General features: G+C 42.5%; 1 protein-coding gene across 1 annotated transcript in view; it reads right to left on the reverse strand.

Annotated features, from left to right (window-relative positions):
- PDE8B (phosphodiesterase 8B) overlaps window positions 1-17,421 on the reverse strand; it is a 70,984-nt gene that overhangs the window by 39,335 nt on the left and 14,228 nt on the right. The window contains exons 3-6 of the mRNA XM_054986754.1: window positions 8,395-8,451; window positions 1,831-2,021; window positions 598-657; window positions 91-148 (exon numbers count right to left, since the gene is read on the reverse strand). Of these exons, the coding sequence (XP_054842729.1) occupies window positions 91-148; window positions 598-657; window positions 1,831-2,021; window positions 8,395-8,451 (366 nt within the window). The remainder of the gene's footprint in view (window positions 1-90; window positions 149-597; window positions 658-1,830; window positions 2,022-8,394; window positions 8,452-17,421) is intronic.

Raw genomic sequence — 17,421 nt, forward strand, 5'->3', positions numbered from 1 at the left:
GACAAACAATTAGCCATTGAAAGAAAATGACTGCTGAAAATTAATGAATTGGTTATCACTTTAAAGAAAGTCAGGATAACTTCTACATACCCTATTAAAACCTGCATGGAGAAGGGGGAGTACAGAGATTTCTTCTTGGTCAGCTGATCTATAGGAAAGCAGAACAGGAAAGCAGAGACCTGAAATACTATGACAGTTCAGAATCATACTCAAGTCTACTCAATAGGGTTTATTTCCAGGAAAATGTTCTTAGGAGTGCACTGTAAGATCACCCTAAGGCTTTCCTGTAGGTTTTAATTTCTTCCTTGTAACAAAAATATTACGATTTGTATGTTACAAGCTAGTAATAAAATAATTCAAAAAAATATTATGATTAACTTCAAGAAGGAAATGTAGTTACTGTTATTACAATTTGTGAAAATTGTAATTTGGAACCAACAGAAAATTCCATGTTGTAATGGAATTTTATTTCCATGTATTTCACAGATACTACAAATAGTAGCTTTGTGGGTATTAAGTCCAACGTTTTGCAAAGATAACTTTAAATCGATATGGCTAGATGAGGAATGAGGTAACAGAGTTTTCATAAATACTTACGATTGTGGAACAACAGATAATATTACAGTATGTTCAGCGGGTTTTGTAGCACGGATTGCCCTGAAATTAGGAAATTCTCTGTCATATTTGAGGAAACAATTTTCAGCATCATACACTAATAGGCCAAACACCATATTTGAACAAATAACTGGGATCTTGTATGTATAGGGGAGAACAGCATGTATTGTCATATTTTATTTGTTGTTTTCTCTGCAGAAAGGCAAGTCATGTATGTTATATGCAAAATCTTTTCTTGCCTCTTCAGCAACAAGACTTCAGAAGACAGTACAAATGTTCTTTGTTCTGGGCTGTCTCATTGCATTCTAGCCTATAACATGGGACTCAGAAAAGTATAGCTGATATACTCTATAACTTCCAAAAACTGAGAGCAGTTAAAGTAGTATTAATTTTACCGTGCTTTTACATGAACTTGATTTTGACAATTTTAAAAATGTAGGCTTTGGATGATGAGATAACTTGATATAATGCAACAAAGAATATTCACTTGCCAAGGGTAGATAAACTGGTTCTGAATATAGTTGCATTATCTCACCCCCGCCCCATTACTGACATCCAAGGATGGTTTTTATTTGTTCCCGTACAAAATCAATTTCCATGTTATTGGCCTAATTCTTACTAAAATGGTAAACCTGTACCTGAGATTATGATTTCAGCTGCAACCATTTCATTCAACGTTCCTCCATGAAGAATATTCTATTAATACAGAAATTTAAGGCCAAACTAAACGTAACAGCAAACTTGTAGCCAAGCACAGATTTTCAGTCTCCCTTTTCAAGTGCTTTTACAATGACATCCAGGCCTGTGGCACAACACTCTTATCCCACTTGTATGTGTGTGTGTGTGTGTGTGTGTGTCCTACAGCTAGTTTGCCTCTTCAAAAGGCATGGATGGGGGGGAGAGATCTGAGCCACCATGTGGCATTTTAAAAACACTTCATAATGGTGACAGTTTGCCATCATGTTTATTTTGTAACCTGGATGTTAGAAGAATTATTTTAGCCTAGCCTTCCATTTGATATCAAGCTTTCTAGACAGAATGAATATTTTTATATAAAGAAAGATTTGATAATGTGGCCCCCATCTGCATTTTGAAGTGGTACAGCACAGAAACAGATTTACCACCTTAGTAAGAACTCATCTATGGACATCATGTCACTATATATCAATAATATCTTTGTACTTCAAAGTTCATATGAAGCATAATTATAATTACCTACAGATGGCTTCTGCATCAAAGTATCTGGAGTTTCTATGATCTACTACAATTATTTCATGATGTTTATCCAGAAAACATTCAAGTGCTGATTCCGGTGTCCGAGCAATATTACACCTATAGCCAGCTCTATCACAAGCCCACCAGAACCCATCACTCTGTTTGTCTTCTTTTGCAAAGATCAGCAACACCTATAAAACACAGAAGACAGACTAACATTACATATTCCATCCTTGAATTCAAGGTGGTGTAAATAGGGTTCCCAGGAAATCTCCTGTGCAGACACTGATCAGACTCAGAAAAGCTTAGCTTCAACAAAATTATTGTATCACATGTCTTTCAATCATTTCCTAAGTTGACACTATCGCATTATCTTTTACATGTCTCAAAATTGGTATGGGATCTCTCATTATAAACTAATTCTGATGTTGATCATGTGACGTACTGTAAGGAGCCAATGGATGAACCAGCCTGAAAAGCCATACAGCCTTCAGAAGTAAACATCGCTGTGTGTGCATTTGTGGGTTAGTGTTCCCAACCTCCAGGTGGTGGCTGGAGAGCTCCCAGTATTACACAGAGTTCAGTTCTCCTGAAGAAAATGGATGCTTTGGAGGATGGGCTTTATGGCATTATATGCCCCTGAGGTCCCTCCCCTCCCCCAAACTCCACCCTCTCCAGGCTCCACTCCCCAAATCTCCAAGAATTTCCTAATTTGGAGCTTGCAACCCTACTTTGGGTTCCCTGGCAAGGATAATAATAATACCAGTAGGGCAGCCTGGGTGTGAACAGCTTCAACGAAGCACCCATATTCCAGCTCTAAATGCTGTCAGGCAACTCCCACTGCTCTGGTATTATTTTTCAAGCATATATTTAGAAAGTAGATACACAGTCAAGATATAAGCAAACATTTTCTTGCAGGATCCCTCTGACTGCTTTTTCTGGGTAGAAAATGCTACAACTTGGAACAAAAGCACAATGTCCTAGGATTCCCCAAGCAGTGATTTTGGCAACACAGCCTAAGTATCTTATTCCCTGAACTACTGAAACAGCTTGTGAGCAGAAGGAACTCTTATCCTGATCTCTGGGTCTCTACAGCACCTCTCTTCATATCGCCAGACGGCCTACTACAGCTTTTTAGCCCAGGTGACCTGAGAAGATCCCATCAGGCCTTATAAAACAACTGTTTCTGGATTGGTTTCTGAGTTTGAACGTTGTTTAGTCTAGACTGAATCACTACAGGAAGCCTGAAAATCCAATGAAACACTGGACTACCTCAGGGCCATCAGTGCTCCTGACATTCATTTAATAAGCAATGCTCCATTCTTCAGACTCTCAGGGACTTTTCACATATGCGAATTATATAACTGACCAACTATAAAAGAGTTAGATCAAGATGGGTAGCTGTGTAAGTCTGTCTGTAGCAGCAGAAAAGAGCAAGAGTCCAATTGTGAGCAGTCAGCCTGGCCTCCGCCATTTTAATAGCAGTTTTCATATGACTGCTCAGGATATTAAAAGTGAGTTTAAAATGGCTGCAGCACTGCCAACCAGAGAGACCCTGTCGTTGCCAGATCCTGCCCTGGAGAACCAGATGTGTACGGAATGCCACATTGGAATGCAGAGGCATTGTGATTTGACTGGTCTCACTGTCCACCCATGCACTGGAAGGTCCAGAGCAATAAAGGTCTCGCTGAGTCACCCCCACTTAACAAATTCCTGTCCCTCTTCCCGTGATGAGCTTTCCTATCCGTGATTGAGGAATTAATCAATTGGCATTCATGAGCATGTACAGTCATTCCTGGCACATTGTATCCCCTCCCCAAAAACACTTAACCTGGCTCCAGTACTTCATCAGGAAAACTGTCCCTTTTGTGCAGTGCTGGAACTAGTTTTGCATCTGCTTGCATGCACCCTGACAGCCATCAACCAAAGTATTCGAATCCTTTGTTACACCCAGGAACCGACCATTAGACTCTTTGTCCTAACTGCCAGGAGAACTCTCCTCTGACTTAGGGTACATTTTACCTATAAAGGTAGGGTCCTGGCCCCATTCAAATCATGCAAGCTTCCTGGCTTCTCCCTTAGGGGCACTTTCCCTAAGTCTCTCTTCATTCATGCTTGCTCGCTTTCCTGGATCTACGAGCGCTGTTCCACACCTCTCTGGGCTGACGACGCAGGATGTTTGAAGCTTCTCTCCTATGGATTGGACCCCTTCTCCAGGATAAGTAGATATAATTACTCCCTCTTGATCTATTCCTAGGCTTCTGGCTATCATTTCCTAGGACTCTCTCTGTGTCTGCGTGTGGTTATTTCCCCCAGTAATTGGCGTGTATGTGCATGAAGTTCTGTACCTTAAAATAAAAGTTATTGACTGATTTGAAGCACCAGACTCACTTGGCTTATTGGGATTGGGACCTGGTTTACATAGGTGATAGATTCCAGTTACCGCCTCTCGTATAGCCATCTTCCTTGCCAGCTAATTCCCCCCATAAATCATATTTATGCAAGGAGACCACTTCAAGTAACAGAGTAGCATCTATAAGACAAAATTTGTGGTAGGGTATGACCTTTTGTGAGTCACAGCTCACTTCTTCAGATACAGCTAGAATGTGAGTCCATCTTATATCTTGGAGAGTGGAGTGATTTCAGATACTAAATGACAATAGCTTGTGAATGACAATAGCAGGTGTGTTTGGATAGGGTTGGGTATGCAGAGGGGTAGTGGGTGTGGACAAATCAGCATTGGTAATGAGACAGAAAGTCTGGGTCTCAATTCAGTCCAGGTGGAGTTGATAGGGGAAGGTCTGACCCCTCTGACCCCTCTCTGTCTACTTGTAGTTGTGACAAAGTATATTCCAAACTAAGTCCCTGCCCCAGTCTGTTCCACTCAGTGCAATACAGATGTTACCAAAAACCCATTGTACATTTTTGTGGGCATTCTGTCTCCAGGAGATAACCTTTCCAAGTATCTTAAAATTCTACAGGCTTAAGTACCTTCACATGTCTTTTTCCTTTTGAGCCACCTTCCTAAAGGCAATGATGACAGTTAATGTGCTAGGTTAAGCAGTGCTAGGTAAAACAGTGATGCTGTAAATCATGTTTTTAATTAGCGTTCTTTAGGAACGGAAAGTATTTGTCAGTTTTGTAAGAAATATTAGCAGTTTCAAATTATACATCCAATGCCATGTGGTCTAACCAGCCTGCTCTGGAATACTCAAGAATTAATCATAGCAGTCCATCATTAACCATGTTGCAATTTAAGAAGAAAACAAACTTCCTTTAGATTAAATATAAGCAAACAAAGAAAAGGCTCAGTGTTTATAAGCTTCGCCAAGAACTGCTCAAACTACTCAACTACAAGTCCTGCTGTGTGAAAGGTCAAATGTTTCAAAGACCTCTCTACTTCATAGGAATAGATTGCCCTGTTCATTTCGGTAGGCCATCCTTTAGGAGAGGTTAGGAAGATTTGTTCTAAAATGTGTGAGGAGTTGATTTAATAAATAATACAGGTATAGGAAATAAAGCAACAAAAACTTCTTTTAAAACTGTTTTTAAAAAAGTATACTCATAATTGTAACCATTTTTATTGTTTCATCCTGATTTTTCTTTTATATTGTATTTGCTTTTTGTTTTTCCCACTTGTTTGTAATATTTTGTTAACGTATAGTTTTGTGTATTTGTTGTGTAACAAAATAAATGTGTGAGCCTGTAAAAAAAAAAGGGGTGGGGGAGCCAGCATCATCATCTGTGTTAACTGTGTACATCCACAGTATTCACCTGGTGAAAGTTAAAGCAACCCTCTCAGGGGGTTGGAGGAAAAACACTGATTTTTTTGTTATCTAAAGCTATCTGAAGAGCTGCATTCCCAATAAGTGATGTGGTGATTAATTATACCATTACAACACAACATACATGAGCATGTGACTAATCTAGTAAAAAAAACTAGGTGCTGGTAGCTGTACATGTTTAATATGTTGCAAACTTCTAATAATCCTATGTCTTTGTAAACTTGTATTTATTTACCCTATGGCATTGTTTAAGGAAATGTCCTTGATACTGTATGGAAATTTTCTTGATACTGATTGTGCTAATCTCACACTGGTCAAATCCACATTCACCCATTACCCGCATGTCTATCGGATATCTTCCGTTTGCCTCCAATCCGCGATTTTTTCCTCTTCGTTCATATTCCTGCTTCCAATCCGTCTTTCTCGCGCGTCCCTCCGGTCACACGGCCGCTCGAAAACCGTTTTTTTTGGGCGGGACCTTTTTTCCCGCCCATTTTTTAAAAATTTTTTGAGCGCACTTTTCTGTTATTTCGATCTTGCCTTATAAAGAAACATCACTGAAGATAATGATGCCTCTCTTTCCCCCACTGACAGCACTGATGGCTCTCTCCCGTTTCTTTTTTGGAAATTTGGAAGCATGTGGGAAGCTTTCGTGGGTATTTCCTATGCAGGACAGTTCAGTGCCTGAATTTTACTGAAGTTTCACTTCCTTGGAGTGTCATTATTTCGATATTTCGTAATTTCGATATTACAGTAATATAAAATAAAAAAAATAAAAAACAGTTAAAAAGGAAGTTTCGCGAGTCCGTTCTGAGGATGGATTCACCCCAAAATGATTTTTCAAACTACCAGATTTGATTCAGAAACAGCATAATCAATAAATCCAATGCTATGAAGTCAAAAACAGTCTTTTGCAGACTACGGAGCACTTGCAAGTTGAATCAGCCAATAGGAACTCTAGGAACGGCCGGAGAGACAGGAAGGGGGGTGGTTTTTAAAAAAACCACGTAAATTGCACATTGGTCCGTTCACGGCCACCGTGAAACTCCTGTTGAAAACCTGGGACCACATATTCGGGAGAAATGCGAATGAAATGCATCTGTTTAATGAGGTAATGTGACCGGCACTCGGGATTGCGTGGGGAATGCGGGGAACATGCGACTTAGAATGAGTAATGTGGATTTGACCACTGTGTAATCTGCCTTTGAGTCTCAGCAAGAAAGGCGGACTATAAATGATATAAATATTTTTTTAAAAATAATAATAACAATTCAGGACACAGCCTTAGAAATGGAGAATTCTGTTTTGTAAACTGTGCTGTAACATCTACTGAAACTAGTGCTTCCGGGAGTCTTCACACATCAGTTATTCCAGGGAAGTAAGTCTTCATGCAGTTTTAACTGCAGAATTCTTTTAGAAAATTTTGTCATTGTCTAATCATTGGTTAGAACCAAGTGCAACTTAATTTCATATCAAATGACCAGACTGGAGAGGAGACACAACAGTCTAAATTCTTTGCAACCTCCTTGTTTTTTTTTCCAAATACAAATACAAGTATGGACAAAAACTTTCTAGCTGCTAATCATATTCCTTGCATTCCACTTAATGCCACAGATTAGAGGCACTGGGATGGATCTCTTTAAAGAGATGGGGGGAAAGCAAGGGGAGGTGGAAGAAAAAAATTCAACCCGGAAAAAAACAGGTAACCAAAGAGGTTGGGAAAAAAAGAAAAACCTTGTGTGTAGAAACATCGAGGTCTATAACCAAAAAAAGCTAAAACATATATTAAATCACAGAATATTTAACTAAATTTTAAATATTAAATATTGTGTATTAAAAATCTATCATCTTTGGTTGCATAGTCCCCTAGTACATTATTGAAAATAATTACACTTGTACATATAGGGATGTCACATATTCACAGGAATCTTTCTTATGACCAGGTATAGTTTTTTAATGAGAAAGAATATATGTAAATCAAAATGAAATGCGTTTTGGCCATGAGGCCTTCCTCAGTGGTTAGAATTTGTACACTACACACCATACAACGTGTTTGTTAAAATTAAATGTCTGACCAAAGCACTGGACAACATAAAAAAGGGAAATATGAAGTATTTTTTAATTTGTCTTTTCAGGATTTTTTTGTTCTATTGATAGGGTTACCAGCCTCCCAGTGGGGGAAGGGGACCCCCTGCTTCCAGCCTCTGCCTTCTGTCACCTCTCACTTGGCTGGTAGGGGTGGGTGGGAACATGACTGGAAACTCCAAAAGGTACTCCTGTGCACTCTGGAATGCTCCCACATCACACTGGCAAATGCTATATTTGGGGTTAATTTTTACTGAATGGTAAAAATGTCCCAGTGGGACATGGGAGCATTCAGATCTCATGCACATGTAGTACATGAGAGAGGTAAGATCCCACCAGAACACCCCTCCCACAACCTCCTATCCCCCTCTTTCAGCCCTGGGGAACCTGACAACCCCGTATACTGACTTGGCCAAATGATTAAATGGTCAAAGCTGGTAGACTGACTGCTCCTTCATAAGAAATTAGTGGAACTAACGTTCAGCAAGATCTTATTTTTCAGAGTGCCTACTTCACTGAATGTCAGTGTGATATTGGTTCCTTCAGTCTGGGTATTCCTCTATATGTAATGAAAGTTACCATCAGGTCTCTGAAAAATCATATGAATATATTTTTTTACTTCAGCTAGAGGTTTTCAGTAGAACTACTGAATATTGAACTTAATTGTTATTGTTAAAATGAAATAAAATCTTACCTGAATAGGATCTTGTGTCAGTCTCATGGGCCCAATTTGTATCTCTGTAGTTGAAGCCTGCCGAATGAGAAAAGCATGTAAGATATTTCCCCCTCAGAGTCAAGCCATATCATCCACTAAAGAACTCTGCAATTAGGCACTGTGATGAGATTCCAATGCAGAGGTGAGATCCAAACTGTGTTAGGGCCCTGATGCTGCCTTTGCCATAAAAGCTTGAGTACCGTGGTCCCAGCATAACGTATCTTTGAAGAAATGGCACCCAAGCAAACACATCCAAGATGAACAGAGGTAACTGATATGGGTCTTAAGCACACTTGATCAGTCCTCCTGTCAACAATACATACACAGCACTAGAAAAAAGAATTTTAAAGGATAATGTGGAATGCTTTATATTACGATGTTGTCAATTTTTGCCCAACTTTCTAAATTACCATGTATTGTCTCAGACTGTACTTCCATGCACCAAGTTAATACTCTAGAAAATACAGTTAATGCACTAAACAATCTAATCTTAACTAATCAATTCTAAATTGCTATATAAACTGAAAGAATAGAATAACTGCAGCAGAGATGAAAAGTACCCAACTTCACAGCCCAGGCTGCTTCTTCCCTCCTAACCAGCAGCATGAGGTCTATTGTCCATGTAAACAGGACCTGTTTCTTCTGCTGTAAGCAAAAACAGCAGCAGTCCAGCTTAGTCTAGAATAGATCATGCCCATTCATATCACTAGTGAAGCTAGGGTTGCCAGCCTCCAGGTAGTGGCTGGAGATCTCCCGGAATTACAACTGGTCTCCAGGCCACAGAGATCAGTTCACCTGGAGAAAATAGCTACTTTGGGGGGTGGACTCTATGGAATTATGCCATGCCAAGGTCCTTTCCCTCCCCAAACCTCACTTTCTCCAGGTTTCTCCAGGTTTCATCCCTCAGATCTCCAGGAATTTCCCAACTTGGAGCTGGCAACCCTAAGTGAAGCACTAGCATGCTAGCTCAGGGGCTGGTCTGTTGTCCTTCTGAGTCTCTGATTGGTTAACGGACAAGCCTATCAATTTTTTTAGCTCCCTCTAGTGTTACCTAGATGGGTCTCTTTGGAACGAGGGGGAATTGGCAAACAAGGAGAAAGCTGCAAGTGGCAGTAACGAGTGAGATCCTCCACTAATGTATACCAGGTCCCTTCCCCAAGGAATCTGACTAGATTGGTGTTTTCCAAAGCAGAAATTCTTTTATTAAAGGGGAGCAAGAGGTAAATATATAAAAATCACAGGCACATAAGAGTTCTAGGAAAAGTAGTGAAAAATGTGGAATAGTTGTAGGATTCAAGTAATAGTTACCTATCAGAGGAGTAGAGAGGTCCGCGGAGGAAGGAGGCTTAGATGACCAGCATTCCTTGCCAGGAGGCTCAGAGGAATTCTGAGGGTACGGCACTTGGATCCAAGTAAGTGCGCAAACTTTGGCTGGGGCAAAGCCCAAGCAATTACAGGGCAAAATGGGCCCTGGAACTGGAAGGTGACTTCAGCCCAACAGACAATGACCTTAATGGTTATCTCCTGGGATAGACAAAGGGATTGTGAAACCTTGATTGGCATTCCGGGTATGACAATGAGAGCAGGAGAGGTTTAGATTAGTCATTCCCAGTGCTGTACAATGAAACTAGTTTTGCTTAAGTGTCTCCGGGGTTGGATAAAGAACTAAATTAGGTTTTCCCAGGAAGAGTTTGAACATCAGAGATGATTGATGGCCCTTGATTGCTGGATAGGATTTGATCATTTGGAGTTCTGATCAATTCTGAATGAGGAGGGGAAGAAGGAATGTCCGAGGGTTTGTTTTAGGAAAATCCCTCAAGCACCTTTCTTGTCAGGAATCTCACACATCCGCAGCAGGGAGGGCAGGAACCAATCATACCTAATCACTTGGCAATCCATTCGTGTTTCATTCACATTCCAGTCTCATGGGCAGGAGCTGGCAACGTCTCACCCAACTGGGTGGCTTGCTACTGCGGCCTGCAGCGCATTAGTTACATGCCTTATGATTTTACTAATCATAAGCACATATTAAATGGCGGAGAACTAGGCAGACTGCTCACACTAGGACTGATTCTCTCCCAGTGTTTCTTTATGTCTGAAGATTATTTCCAACCTATGCCTTGGGTTGGGGGGGGGGGAGCTGTGTTTATGAGTCTTAGTGGGGAAAGATTTGTCTGCAAAGTTCCTCAAAAACAGGACAAGATAGAGAATGACTAAGGTTTACCAGCTGCCACCTGGACTACTGGTAAGAAAGGAGCTAGTGATTGGGAACAGTTAACAGGGCAATGTCACATCTGCCCTAATAGGCCAGAGTCCCCTGACAATGCCAAAATTAAGAAAGTGACACCAGTATAATTAGTCTCTTGTATTGACCGGAAACATCTGCCACCATAAACTGTATGCCAGTGGCATTCCATACACCTAAAGAGTAAAAATGGGCATGGTGGATAAGAAGCAGACTTTAGATGGAATTCTGTACTTGCTCAAGCATTTTCCTACCCTTGACAACACTATAACTAGTATTTGCCAGTCTAGCTCTTCAGACCTTTCTATTACTACTGCACAGACTTTGTTTAATCCCAATACTGCTAAGTAAGTCATAGTAACACTATAAATTTTTAATTCTTGCAAAAGAGATGGTATATGAAATAGTCTTCTTTTTAGAATCAATGGAGAGTCCAAGATGACCCCCCCTCTTCCCCAACATCAAAGTCACAACAGAGGACAGTATTCCAAGTAAACCTAAAACCAATCACAACACGTAAGTGAGCCACTGTGGTGTACTGATTAGAGTGCTGAATTAGGATCTGGCAGACCCAGGTTCAAATCCCTGCTCTGCCATTGACGCTCATTGGGCCAGTCACGCACACTCAGCCTAACCTACCTCACTGGGTCATTTTGAGGATAAAAATGGAAGAGTAGAGAATGACATAATCTGCTTTGGGTCCGCCACTGGGGAGAGAGGTGGGATATAAATGAGGCAAGTAAATAAACAAATAAATGGCCAGAAGTATAAAAGGCCCAGCTAGAGACACAGTCCTTATATGTCAAAATGTGTTTTCAGCACTCTCTTTCTTCAAAAGAAATTGATCCTGTAAAGGCCCTTTACCAGGGAAAGCGAGAAAAAGAAAACCAGTACTGTCAGAGGCTGTTAGAAAACTTTTCTATATATTGTTAGTTCGCAAAAGATGGGACAATTAAGGACCACTGAACACCTTACATTTCTGCAGCACCACAGTACCCTCAGACAGATGTCACTCCGTCCTGAGTCTAACAGCTAACCAGACATAGCATTGACTACAAGTTGCACTTCACAGCTTTAAAGAGAGCTGAGGGCAGATAATGGAGAATCAGCAAGCAAGAGAAGGTTGCTGGACTCTTCCAGCGCCTATCACTTTTGTCTCAAAGCTCTATCTGTTTCTTTCAGTTGAATTTATTTCTGGTCTTGGGACCCAACCAGGCAAAATATGGTTGGGGGGGGGCAGCTCGTAAAAGTAAAAGCAGTGGGCAGGAGAATTCATCATCTCTTTCTTGGCTGCTGCTTCTACTTTTTAATTAATCCCATCCTAACTTTCAATAGCTTTGCCACTATCATGTCTAGTTGGTGCTAGACACATTATCTTGTTTGTTTCTTGGATCTGTATCTTGCTCTTCCTCCAAGGAGATCAGAGTAGCTATGGTTCCTGGATGAACTCCCACCCAGGCACTCCTCTGAACCAGACCCTGTTATTGTTAGCCACTGACCTGCATCGTGTACTTTTGCACAACCCTGTGACTGTAAGAGCTGATGGATGTTTCTGCTTCTGAGAAATTCTGGTATTGCCAAGCATGTCCCAGATTCTGGGAAATATCCAGGGGTTTTTTTGGGGGGGTTGTTTGTTTGTTTGTTGTGAAGCAGTAGCAGAACAATTTTTAACAATGAAGTCATAAGAGATTCCAGAGAAAAATATGATTCTGCATTTTTAAGCGTACCTCTCTTATTCAGTAAAAAGATGATACAGGGAAGAGGACAGACTCTTACAATAGAAACTAATAGAATAAAGTAAACCACTACATAAATGTCTGAGGTATGCCAGCATAAACAGGAGCTGCATTGATGCAGCAGCCTGGTGCTGCTATGCTGGTCCTAGATGCCAGTTCTGCCTTGCCACGGTCACCCACCGGCAGCCTACTGCTGTAAACCCATAAACCAGCTTGGCACTGGGCAGGCCGGAGGGTGTCGTGAGAGTCAGTTGGCTCCCTTAGGCGTAAGTTCCCATGCACTGGGAAAAGTCAAGTGCTCCTCAAAAGCGCAGCCTCACTCAAAAGCCCCAGTGGAACACAGGATGCTGAATAACCGGCACAATAAATCACCTCCCTCCCTAGCAGTAGACAGACTCCCTCCTGGCACCCAATCACTTGCTCCCCCAGCACTACATAAACCCCAGGCAGGCAGGACACCCTACAAATTATTGGGTAGGGCACGTGACACAGGAATATGACTCAGAGCTCTTTGCAGCAATGCACTTTGGTGGCAGGGGAGGCACAGAGCGAGCACTTACCACTGTTATAGGAGTGCTTAGCACAAACAGCCAAGGGCAAGAACAAAGTCTATATTGTGTAGCCCATATGTCTCTCTGCAGAACTTGAACAGGTACCCCATCCCAGTAGCCTCAAGCCAAAGGGACAACCATACACTGACAGTTATGCGGGGTGGGAATTCAGCTGCCCTGGGCCCAGGAGTCTGCATGTGCCTGCTCTGTTCCCCTTGCACGGGCCAGGTGCCACCTCAGCAATGCTGGATTCCACAACCAAGGCCACTGTTGTGTGTGCATGGGGCTACCCAAGCCAGCCCCAAGAAGCAGGCACTGGGTCACACCCTCAGGGAAGTGTCCTTCAGAGAGCCGTCTATGGAGGTACAGGAAGGGCAAGGAGGCTTGCAACTCCACCCTGGGCTGTTAGCACAATCCTTGCCAGGGATTCCCCCTCAGCTGGGGGTCAGGGCACAACTGAGATCTGGGGTGCCTGGCAGCTACTCCACTCTGTTCTGCAGATCAGCTGGCCAAACAACCCTGGTACTTGCTGCCTTGCAGGATCAGGGCCCTATGCAGCAGCTGCAGTACTGGATCAATCAAGTCCAGTAGCAGAGCAGCACGTCCTCTTGTGTTTGGTGTTATCAGGATGGCAAAAGCATGCGCCGGAGAGGGAGTCTCCTGGAAAATGCCCCTCTGGAAGTGAGACTGTGGAACCTGCCAGGGTATCAAAGGCACAGCTGTGGCTGTCACAACATTTGTGCTGTTTGCCATTGCTACACGTCTCTGTTTTGCTTCTGTGTAGATGGCGATTCAATGGCTAGAGCTGGGAGCATAGCCATTGCCATTCCTGCCACTCTAGCCAGTCATCAGTTCCAGCCCACATCCTGGTACTTCCTGCTTCAGGCTGCTTTTTGACATGGGAGTTCATCTCACTCAGAAGCATGCCATGCTAAAGTCATCTCAACTTGTCTTCCCATGGCCCCATGGCAGAGGGAGCTGGCAATCCAAATCATCAGACCCCATGATGATTTGCAGTTCAATAATATCTGGATGTTCTACAACTCTGTCTCTGTCTGTTTGTTTTGACTGGAAGAGAGAAGCTCCACACCCCTGCTGGCCCTACCTCCTCTCCCCACATCTGTGACTTTCCCTTTGGCTTGTCTCTTCACACATCCAAGAAGGTAGACTCTGACTCAGGAATGTCCATGCTAGGATGGCTATTTCAGGTGCCTCTGGCCTTCTGTTTTGTTCAGCTAAAAAACACAACAGGGGTTTAGTGGCATCTTGCTGGCAGACCCCACATTTAGATCCCTCTCCCCCCTCCACATACCCTCTGCTTGCTCCTGTGTGTGTCATGCTTGGGGAATGGGCTGGTTGGTGGTCTGGGCTTGTGTGTGGTTGCTCTAGGAAGGGGCAGTCTGGTATGGTGGTTGCAAGGGAGCTGCTGTCATGGGTGCAGTGGTGGTGTTGTTGAGTAGCCATACTATCCAAGTGCCCTTCCCACTGAGCTGTGTCTCCCTGTGCAATATTCTCTGCCTGGTCTCATGTGGCTAGTGGTGGCATTGGAGCTTCAATGGGGTGCTTAATGCCTACTGGCATGCCCCCTTTGAACTTCATCTCTTGGCCAGGTGGTCAGGATGCTGGTGTTGGATGAGTGGTAGAACTGTGGGTTCAAGGATAAGCTCTTTTTTCCCTTCCTGTTTTTCTTTTTTGGGGAGAAGTGTGTGTGTAGCTTGAATCAGGGACGTTTGTCTGTGTGCAGCACTTTTGCTGACAGTCAGGCCCTTGGCATGGAAGAGGTTGGCATCCTGTCCATTGTAAGGGTGCTCTCAGGACATATGCCTCTATTGGGTTTGCACTGTTGCTGGGTCATTCCTCCCCTGCCTGCTGACTCTTTATGGGAGTGTGAGAGTGGCATCAAGGGGCAGTGGCCATATCAGAGGCTGGTGATTGGCCGTGCCTGTGTGTGCCACTCACAGAGGCATCATTGGTCGCTGTTGCCTGATTGGTAGATGTTGCCAGAGTTGCTATGGGCTCCAGGACACTTGCTTTAGTTTCAGGTCTTCTTCTGTACCATTTTTTCTTTCATTTGGCTTCTGCCACTTCATATGGGCACAGCAGTGTGGCAGCCATGTAAAAAACCTTCCTAGTGGACTGCCTTCATATTGCCTCAGTAATTTATGGAGGCTCAGTTCAAGCAGAGAAACCCTAACCATGTGGTTACTTCCCATTGATTACCACATTCTCACCTAGCTGCTTACAGGGGAGTGGGAAGTAATTACGTGATAGAGTGAGATCCACACATTACTATATGGTGCCAGGCAAGGGGAACTTGGTCATTTTTTTCAGCAATTACCAAACTTATAGTCTTTGTATTTCCCTCTTGTGCAAAGCCAATACTTTGCCATTCAGCCAGCCCTATTGTTAAAGAAAAACAATGATTCATTAACACTAGTCTGCCATTAAGTGAATTTTTTTCTATTTTCCCCTCTTTATTATTTATGGCTCTTTGCGTTGCTGCTTCCCCTGTGCTGAAGCATACATCTCCATATATTAAAAACCTGTCTAAAATACAAAGGTATTTAGAACAGGCAAGGAACATCCAGACTAAATTGCAAGCAATTTAAGGTAAAAATCTGAAATAGAAAGCTAATATCTGTAAGAGCGCTCTAATGGAGCTGATGTGCTCCTTTTCCATATTTGACATAAAGTGACAGAAGAAGGAACAGAGTATGTATTAAGGGCTTTTTTATTAAATTCAAACTGGAGGTAAAACTTACTAGAAACGCATTATCATAATACTACCTAAACATTTCATGGTGAAAAATTACCAGCATTATTGGGATTTATTAAACTTCTTAAGGGTAAAAAAAAATCTATCCTAGACATGATATGTCCATTATACTGGCTAAAATAGTATTCTCAAACAAGCTGGGGGGTTGGTGTTGGAGAGAAAACTTTTTCTATACATTTGCATGTCAGTTAATTTAAAAGTTTACAAATTCAGGTAAGGTGAGGTGCAAATGACCCTGAATTTATATAAATTGGCTGCCAGTTAGGTTTAAAGTAGAAAATATTCCCTTACATCTTTTCTGTGCTTGAAATTTTGTGATAACAGACAACAAAATGATCATGTCACAAATGGAAATCATCTCCAATTCAGAAAGACCTACAGACATCACACACATGCTATTACACTGTTATTACATTACACAGTCATAGCAACATACAATGTCTCTCTCTGTGTTGTGTGCCATCAAGTTGTTTCCTATCATTAACAGTCTTGCTCAGAGGTTATGGCTTCCTTTTAGGGTTGCCAGGTGCCTTGAGTCCCCCGGCGGGAGCCTGGGAGCCTGGAACTTACCCCTTGGAGGCTGCTGCGTTTTTCCTCACACACGTGCTCCTGGTGTGCGTGGTGATGTCACTTCTGGGAAGGGCGGCCCGGGAGCACTCCCATCCTCAGCAAAAGGCTGAATCTCCCCCCAGGCCTGATTCAGCCCGAATGGGCGCGTTGCAGGGTGCGGGTGCATGCTGCAGCGGGGCGCGGGGGCGCAGCGCACTGCCCAGGGGTGCGTTGCACTCCTGAGGGGCACCCCGGGGGGTGCACCCCGCTGCTGGCCAGGTAAGTGGGGGCAGGGGCAAGGAAGTGGGAGCAGGGGATCTCCCACCCCCAGCAGGGGAATGGGAAGCCTACTTCCTTTACTGAGTCAAGCCACCTCATTTTTGGTCTTCCTCATTTCCTACTGTCTTCCAACTTTCCTAGCATTACGTTCTTCCACAGTGAGGCTTGTCTTCTCATGATATAACCAAAGTATGATAGCCTCAGTTTCATCATTTTAGCTTCTAGGGAGAATTCAGGCTTGAACTTATCTAGAACCCACTTGTTTATCTTTTTGGTTGTCCATGGTATCTGTAAAACTCTCCTCCAGCACCATATTTTGAATGAATCAATTTCCTTCTTGTCAACTTTCACATCAGATGGGGAATATCATAATATAAATTACCTTGATCTTGGTCCCCAACGTCACATCCTCATCCTTAAGTATCTTTTCTAGTTCATTCATGATTGCCCTTCCAAGCCTCAATATCCTTCCTGATTTCTTGGTTCCACTCTCCCTTTTGGTTGATGATTGAGCCAAGGAATAGAAAAACTTTAACAGTTTTAATTTCTTCATTGTCAGTCTTAAAATTGAGTAATTTCTCGGTAGTCATTCCTTTTGACTTCTTGATATTCAGCTGTAATCCTGCTTTAGAGCTTTCTCCGTTAACTTTCGTCAGTAATAGTTCTGTCTTCGCTATTTTCTGCCAGTAATGTGATGTCATCTGCATATCACAAACTGGTAATGTTCCTTCCACCAATTTTCACCCTTCCTTCATCTAAATCTAAAATATCTACCGTATTCAAATCATGTTTACCCAATTCAAATTATGCATTAGTAAACCATAATGACAAGCATTGTCTCTCAATTGTAAAGGTATCTTCACTAATGTT

Source organism: Eublepharis macularius, chromosome 8, assembly GCF_028583425.1.
Source record: "Eublepharis macularius isolate TG4126 chromosome 8, MPM_Emac_v1.0, whole genome shotgun sequence".
NCBI classification, from domain to species: Eukaryota; Metazoa; Chordata; class Lepidosauria; order Squamata; family Eublepharidae; genus Eublepharis; species Eublepharis macularius.